The 8,490-nt window shown below is 42.0% G+C and overlaps 1 protein-coding gene across 1 annotated transcript; it reads left to right on the top strand.

Annotated features, from left to right (window-relative positions):
* The first annotated feature begins 2,032 nt into the window (after positions 1 to 2,032).
* On the top strand, positions 2,033 to 8,476 carry LOC146451131 (uncharacterized). Its single transcript, XM_085099547.1, has 4 exons — positions 2,033 to 2,357; positions 3,398 to 3,483; positions 4,226 to 5,971; positions 8,124 to 8,476. Exons 1-4 carry the CDS (start codon positions 2,138 to 2,140, stop codon positions 8,358 to 8,360), a joined length of 2,289 nt encoding a protein of 762 aa, XP_084955673.1. The 5' UTR covers positions 2,033 to 2,137; the 3' UTR covers positions 8,361 to 8,476.
* Positions 8,477 to 8,490: the final 14 nt, after the last annotated feature.

Raw genomic sequence — 8,490 nt, 5'->3', positions numbered from 1 at the left:
TGAGAGACGGACCAACCTCGTTCCCAGGGTTTCTCTTCTTCCCGCCCCCCGAGAACGAGGTTGCCATGGAACGTTTTCAGGTTAGTCCAGACTGTGAATTTTGTAGCATAGCGTTTTCAGGCGTGCACGATAACCGTGTCCAAAACAGGTATTCAATTGTCAAGTCTCTTTTTATAAGTAACGTGGCCGTCTTTCTTGGTGAGACTTTGTGTGCTGCGTTTGACGCACTGAAGAGCGAAGTTTAGGCTCCAATATAAATTATTTCTGTTTGTGAAAATACTGCCCTGCCCCACTCAGAATAAGCCCTGAAAGTACCAAACGTCAAGTCTCCAAAGAAGAGTTTATGAGTAATAACAAAGTCCTTTGCTACCCTTCATGTACACTATACGTTTGTGTCATGGGATTGAAGTGAATCATTCCTTTTACCTTTCTTTCTTTCTTTGAATAAACCTTCGCAGTTTTACATTTCGTGAACCTTAATTCAACCATACCCAAAAGTTACTAGAAATACGTGACTCGCAAAACCTCGCGAAGCTGGGGCTGGGTGGAAAGCCCTCTTTACTCGTATTGTAGCATCAAACGAGGAGATTAAAAGGCGCATAAGATTTTTTTTTTGATGAGCATAGTGTTTTCGTAGTTCCACGGGCTAGTTTGCGGTTGAAAATCTATTTCTGTCGCGACGTAATGTACAACGGGCGTGCAGCGCTGTCGTGTTCGATGAATTTATTTCCCACGGAAAATTATTTACCGCGGCCACAAAACGTGTAATTTCTTTAATGCACTCTTTCAGAAAAAAGATGTCTAAAAGAAAGGGAAAAGATTCTGGAGAGATAGTTCTGTATCCAGTGAATATTGATGAACATTGCAATTGAAATTTGATCATGCACGCATATTTTTTTCGATGTATGCAAATTTTGCTCCAGACGACGCCAGACAGTCTGACGTCATTGTGCGGACACCTTCAAAGATATAAACATATATAGACACATATATATATACTAGAAATACGTGACTCGCAAAACCTCGCGAAGCTGGGGCTGGGTGGAAAGCCCTCTTTCGTGTTGTAGCATCAAATGAGGAGATTAAAAGGTTTCTGAACATAGCAACTATTTTGATGAGCATGGTCTTTTCGTAGTTCCACAGGCTAGTTTGCGGTTAAAAATCTATTTCTGACGCGATGAAATGTACAACGGGCGTGCAGCGCTGTCGTGTTCGATGAATTTATTTCCCACGGAAAATTATTTTACCGCGGCCAAAAACGTGTAATTTCTTCAATGCAATCTTTCACAAAAAAAGATTTCTAAAAGAAAGGGAATAGATTCTGGAGAGATAGTTCTGTATCCAGTGAATATTGATGAACATTGCAGTTGAAATTTGATGATGCACGCATATTTTTTCCGATGTATGCAAATTTTTTTCAGACGACGCCAGACAGTCTGACGTCATTCAAGTGCGGACACCTTCAAAGATATAAACATATATACGCACATATATATATATATATATATAAATATATTTTTCGCTCGAATTCGCGCGGCTTAGCTCCGCTCGGGCCGGCTCGGCCCGACAAATTTATTAACCTCGCTACGCTCGGGCCTTCGGCCCTCGCTTCGCGAGGAATAAATATATTTTTCGCTCGAATTCGCGCGGCTTAGCTCCGCTTGGGCCGGCTCGGCCCGACAAATTTATTAACCTCGCTACGCTCGGGCCTTCGGCCCTCGCTTCGCGAGGAAAAACTCGTGCGGAATAAAAGAAGCTTACGGTAACGTCTTTGAATATGACGTGAATAAAAATCATAATAAAGCATTTCGCGCTATACGATTGTCTATCATTTAGTGTTTTTCAAAGAAATAATGCTAGTCAAACATTGCAAAAATATGTGTTCTAGCAAAAAGTCTATGTGCACGCAGCGAGATTGGTTACGGTCACGGTCACGTGCGTGACCGAAAAGAACTGAGAGCGAGAATCAGTCGGGAAACAAAACTTTTTTTTCAGTGAAATTTCTGTGCCTATTTCCGCCTTCTATTTTCGCGGAAATCTTGAAAATTGTCGTTTGATCGCCATCGGCTGCTCACCCACCAACCGGTCACGAGTGACTAAAGATCTTCCACTGTTGGTATCGCACATTATTTTTCCCATGGCGAGTGGATTTCACGGACCGATGTCGCATGACCCGATAATGAAGTCGCTGACTGCCGATCAAGCAGTAAGGAGCGTGGTGGTCTCAAACTTTGCTCTCCAGACAACCGCTGAAACTATTGCTATATATTTGTTGGAGCAAGGCCTCGGAGGTGAAATCGATCATGTACATATTCCTAAGAAGGGCACAGCAGTTGTTACTTTCACGAGCAAGGAAGGTTTGTTTCATGTTTTTATATGTCCGCTAGTCTTGCTAGATTACGCCGGAAAAATCAGTTGCCTCCTTTACACTCGATTGTCAAGTAAAAGGTATAAACCATAAACGATACAAGGAATGTTTAACTTTGGTTTTGTGAGGTTTTAAGCAAATTTACAGAAAGGTCATCGGCATTGAAGCAATAAAACAACATCCCCCAAAAAATATTGGCTTTTGTCACACAGTATTAACCACAGTGCTCAACCTCAAACAAGTTTTGATGGAAAAATAGCACTTGATACAAAACTAGCCGGTTCCTACGAGAAATCAAATAGCCACCCTTACTTCCTTTTACAAAGGAAAAGTCTACTAAATGACATGCTTGTCAGAGCAATAAAAAAAATAATAATAATAAAGAGGCTATATTTCAAAAATTTTTCCATTGTTGAACGTCGTGCGACCGTTCCAGGTCTTTCAGATCGCCGACATGCTTGCCAGGCTGGCTTGAGTTCCACTTCACAGGCACGTTGACAAATTGATAAAAAATAAAATTTTATGGGACCTTTGATTCTATCTTCCGGGTATATTCTCATTGACTACCATTTGGCTACGAGTAGCTGTCACGCCAAAATGTGTTCAAAAGGGAAGTGTCACGGGATTTCGCGTAATTTCACAAACCCAAAACATTTTTCTATTGAAAAAACCTTAAAATAGTGGTTCAGTTTTGTAATAAATCACCACCCCAGTGTACTTTAACCGTCGATGAGCGTCTCTGGCCACTGATGGACCGGGTCGGAATGGATTGCAACTTAAAAAAAGTTAGGCTAATTTTTTTTCGAGTTTTTACATTTTCGTTCCAAAATGCGCTAGACTAGCTCATCAGCTGTCCCTCGAAGAAGTCAGTTGAAGTCAGTTACCAAAGCAAGTCAAAGTACATGCCCATGACAAAGTCGTTATAAGGGCTCGTTTAAGTTTAAGAAAATCGTTCTTTGTATTAACAGTGCATGTGTGGACTGTGTTAAGACTTCTTACGATACCTTTTTTCCCTTTTACTTTACCTAGTCATGGACCGAACGCTGGAGCATTCTCCGCTACTCAAAGGATCAAAATTTAATGTTCACTATCTCATTCGAAAGGAACCCTCTGAGGTAAGTTTACTAACTAAAACCAAAATACGCTCAAAAAGTGAATTTTTTTGTCATTTATACAATACACGCTATTAGCCAATAGCCTGGCCACCACGAGCCGTAGCCACATCACAAGGGCGTAAAATTATGCCTTGTTAGATTGGGCGTGTGATCAGCACTTGTTCTTTTTGTGTTCTTTCTCTCTCTCCTCCTACCAATAATTGTCAGTCGATGATTCAATAAAAAAATTATTTTACTCGTGTTTGCTGTGCATCAAATGACTGTAACAAGTGTCCAGTCCGAAGTCGAGTCGAGGTGCAGCCCGCCATAGCATCATGGGATAATTAAGTATCTCATTATACGAATGAGGGTTACAGCTAATTATACCTGTCTCAAAATACGTGCAAAACGAAGTGAAAAGCTTTAATACGGTTTATTGAGGCCTTGAGATATTTTAGAGAAGATGATTAACCTAGTTTTCTGTAACAACTATCTTAGTAACAATCGTTTTTAAAGTATTTCAATGATATTTAAGGGATAATGCATGGTCGTCAAAAGAACTAAGATCAGATATTCTCCCTAACGATATAACACTGGTTTGAGGTGCAAAAGGGTCACTCGGTGCATTTCGGACTTATTCTAAAACGGGAGAAAACGACTATTCTGGTCGTCTAGACTACAGAACGTAATAAATATGAAATTAAATAACTTATTTTTATCCATATCGTGCTTGGTAATTGGCTGGTATGTTTGATTCTTTTAGGAGACGGGTGAGCAAGGAACACCAACAGCGGCAATCAAATCGCCTACATCCAACCAGGGGATTGCAACTGCAACAGCCACTGAACTTGCGGAACTGGATAGTTTACCCTTTGCTGTGAAGCAGGACGTAAGGAAGCTTGAACAATGCGGCGACATAAGTACCTTTAACTGGCGACAGGATAGTAATGATCTGCTGCAGATGCGTGAAGCTCTTGACGAAGAAAAACAGAGACGAGATGTAAAAAAGCGGGAATTAAGAGAAAGGGAAAAACTTCTGATCAATGAATTACTGAAGATCATAAGCGACGAGCAACAAGCGAGAACCAGAGCGGAGGAGCAACTGGCAGAAAATGAAGTGGTGTTAGAAGGAGTGCAGACGATGTTAATAGAAGAACAACGTAAGAAAACCACTGTGGACGAACAATTAAGTGAAAGGAAAATAGCCCATACCGAACAGGAAGAAAGGTTGCAAAATGAACTTGAACAGATGCGTAAAACACTCGATGACAAGGAAAGAGTTATGGAAGAATTACAGAGTACATTGGCAGAAGAAAAGAAAGCAAAAAATGCTGTGGACGAGGAGTTGAATAACGTCAGAATTTCTTTTATGAAGGAGAAAGAAGGATTACAGAAAAATCTTGCGCATATGCGTAGACAACTAGGTGGTGAGAAAAGTTTGCGCAACGTGAAAGAGCAAGAATTGAAGAATAAGGAGGAACTGGTAGAGAACTTGCAAAGAACGCTGGAAGAAGAGCAACAAGCGCGATTTAGAATAGATAGCGATCTTGCGCAGATACGAAGAACTCTGAGCGAAAAGGAAGGAACTGTTGACGAATTACAGAGGGCATTAGAAGGAGAACAACAAGCAAGAACTGCTGCAGAGGGAGAGTTGAGGCAAGCGAGGAGCCTCTGCGATGACTTTATGACGACGATTGACAACCTCGAGAAAACATTGGATAACGAACAGCTGTCAAACCAATCTCACCAGCGAAATATTGAAACCATGGAAAACGTCATTAGAGAGCAACGGCATCGTTTAGAAGAAGAGAATCAGCGCAAGACAGCTTTGCAAGAAAGACTGAGAAGCTTGGAACTTCGCATGGACGAAGAAAGAGACAGACACTTGTCCATCGTAAGACAATTTCAGGCAGCCGTCGCTGCAGCCGACGAAACAGGTGCTGAGTCACGTGACTGGATCATCCAGAGAGAGGAGGTTGTTCTAAGTGAGAAGATTTTGGGAAGAGGGGCCTGGGGCAACGTGCGCGAGGGTACGTTTCGTGGTTGTCAAGTTGCTGTTAAAGAAATTCACGCACTGATTCTTTCAGGTCACAATCGCAGACTGTTCCAACGAGAGATGAGCATCGCGGCGCGGTGTCGCCATCCTAATCTCTTACAGTTTATTGGTGTTGCGACTGACCACGACGGCAGCCCTTTACTTGTCACCGAATTACTCGACACTAGTCTAAGGAATTTACTGTCTGATCGCAGATTAAGTCAGGACGAAATATTAATTCTTGCTCTAGATGTCGCTAAAGGTTTAAACTATCTTCATCTTAATAAACCGCTCCCCATTTTACATCGAGACATAAGCAGCGCGAATATTTTGCTTTGGAAACGAGAGGAGACTTGGAGAGCCAAGCTGTCTGACTACGGAGCCGCGAATTTTATGCGTCAGCAAATGACAGTGAACCCAGGTGCCATGATATATTCCGCTCCTGAAGCTGTCACTGCTCAACAATCACCGAAGGTAAACTGAAACCTCATTTTACCTAATTTAATCATCAACAGAAGAATAAATAGAAGAAAGATCCTTGCAGTTTTTTACGCAACTTTTAAAAGCAGTTGTGGAAATTACTGCCTGAAAAGAATTCAGGCTTGAACGGGATTCGAACCCATGACCTCTGCGATGCCGGTGCAGTGCTCTACCAACTGAGCTATCAAGCTAACTGGGAGCTGGTCATATTGTGAGTTCGTAATATACCCGTCGTGGAGGATGAATAAATTAGTATGAATATATGAAACATATATTTGAACTGCGGATGAAAGGTTTAATAGAAGAAAGATCCTCGAGGTTATTTACGCAACTAAAGCAGTTGCGAAAAGAAAGCCTCACAATGTGACCAGCTCCCCGTTGGCTATAGTTGGTTCAGGTTTTCTTTTCGCAACTGCTTAAGTTGCGTAAATAACTACGAGGATCTTTCTTCTATTTAATCTTTCAGCCGCAGTTCAACTGATTTGCTTCATATATCAATATTCATTCAACATAAGTATAGTTACTTAGTGAATAACCTCCTTCAGGCGTTTGGCATATCGGAGGATAGAGCGGTTTCCAATTGAGTGTCGTAAAACCAAAACCAAAGTAATTACTCTGGCCAATCGCAACAAATGTAAACAACACAACGAGGCAATCAGAATTCGAAGCAAATACATGCAACTTGCGCCAAGCGCGGGAAAACGCGTGCGGCGAAAGTACAATTGGTTTTGGTTTGGATTCTTATTGGTTGAGAAAGTGGCACGAGTTTTGTTAACCAATCACAGAGCGTAGTAATGAAAAACCAAAGCAAACGCGAAATTACTTTTGACACTCGATTGAAAACCGCTCTAATGTCTGAGCCCGAAAGATAGTCCGAAAACTGATTGAAGCTCGATGGTACCTATAGTAAATACAAGTAGCCAGCTCCAAGCGCGGGAGAAAACCTTGCAAGCAAGTCACGATTTGCCAGTTTGCTCCTCACTGGTTGAGAAAGTTTGTGGCGCCAGTTTTGCTAACCAATCACTGAACGCGATAAGGGAAACCAAAGCAAACACTAATTACTTTTGACGCCAATTGAAAAACGCCCTATACTGATGTCGTTGGTTTAACTTGACAGAAAACGTGAAATTGTTGAAACATTTGTCATTGTACAAGTAATGTGCTACTTTATTGATTTGTCATTCGCGCGATTAACTCTCGTTGATTGGCTCTTTAAAATTCCTACATTTTTCAATGCGTCCAGACGGTGCTCCACTCTTGTGCCGAACCTCGGCTAATTGATTGATTAAGTTAGACCTGAGTCCGACAAGTTAGAGCGGCGTCTGAATCATTTTGACACGGCAGTTTTAATTTGGTGCGGCAAACATCCTTAAGTTCGACAAGGTCTGCCACATCATGCGACACTGGAGCGGCAGTTGATTCATACGTCGCTTCTCTCATGTGCCGAGACTAATGCTTAAATTCCTGATTGTACGTTTTACGACGCTTGTGACATGCTCAAAGCACCATAGCGTTACAAGTCACGCGTGAAGTTTTAACCGGGAAAAAAGGCCAAACGTGATTATTGCTTGACCTGCCCTTGCGGCCCTTTTGCCCGCCCTTTTGGTTTTCAATTCACTAGGCTTTGTGCTTTGTTTAGAGGAAATTACTGGCATAAATCTGCCTTACCTGCTGTTTTTATCCTGAGACGAGATTTAAAATTTTCAGGTAAAAATAATCTATGAAGATTTTGTTTTCTTATTGTATTGCTACCTAGCAACTAAACCAGATCAGCCTTGTGAATAAGGGGGTTAGTTTCTAAAGAAAATGTAGTGCTGCGTCGGTGGGGAGTGGAAAGGAATGTTTGGTCAGTTATAAGGTAATTTCGCCACAATCAAGAGATTGGAGTGCTGATGTTTCGAGCGTTAGCCTTCGTCAGAGCGAATCCATAGATTCGTACAGAATTTGTTTCTGCAACTGGTTGAATATTGTTTCCTTCTTTTCTGCAAGATTTAGTGAATCAGGTGCGGCAGGAACTGTACGCCGTCAAGAGAGGATGTTGACGCCGTCTGAATCATTCGTCGCTCTTATAAGTAAATCAGGTTCGCACATAAGAAGTGCGGCGTCTGGGCCGGCTTAACGTTAATGCTATGTTTGATTTCACCAGGTAGACGTGTATAGTTTCGGTGTGCTGTTGTGTGAAATGTGCTCTGGAGAGCTACCGGATCCTAAAAGGCTCCTCAGTCAGATAGGCCGAGCTACTGGTTATCTGCGAAGGCTTATTCGGCGGTGCGTTGAAAGGAACCCTGAAGCACGTCCCACTATGGGTGACGCAATACGTGAGTTGGAAGAACTCCGTAAACCAAGTGTGAATAGCCTCTTGAGAGGACTTTTTAAGAGGTGACAACAGGGAACGATGAATGGACTAACCCGCATACGTGACGTGTTAGTAACTGGAGTGGGAGATATTTTTGGAGCTGTGATCGGAACTGACTGACATATAAGCATTATACTTTGTTGGGGGCCTCAAGAGA

This window comes from Pavona decussata, unplaced genomic scaffold (genome assembly GCF_977016875.1).
Source record: "Pavona decussata unplaced genomic scaffold, jaPavDecu1.1 SCAFFOLD_396, whole genome shotgun sequence".
Lineage (NCBI taxonomy): Eukaryota > Metazoa > Cnidaria > Anthozoa > Scleractinia > Agariciidae > Pavona > Pavona decussata.
Note: the sequence above shows the minus strand (reverse complement) of the source record. Positions and strands in the feature narration are given on the sequence as shown.

Excerpts from the sequence above, each read along its gene's own strand:
- LOC146451131 (XM_085099547.1), top strand. The coding sequence starts at position 2,138 with ATGGCGAGTGGATTTCACGGACCGATGTCGCATGACCCGATAATGAAG. Across the intron at positions 2,358-3,397 it reads TACTTTCACGAGCAAGGAAG|TCATGGACCGAACGCTGGAG; the intron begins GTTTGTTTCATG and ends TACTTTACCTAG. Across the intron at positions 3,484-4,225 it reads TTCGAAAGGAACCCTCTGAG|GAGACGGGTGAGCAAGGAAC; the intron begins GTAAGTTTACTA and ends TGATTCTTTTAG.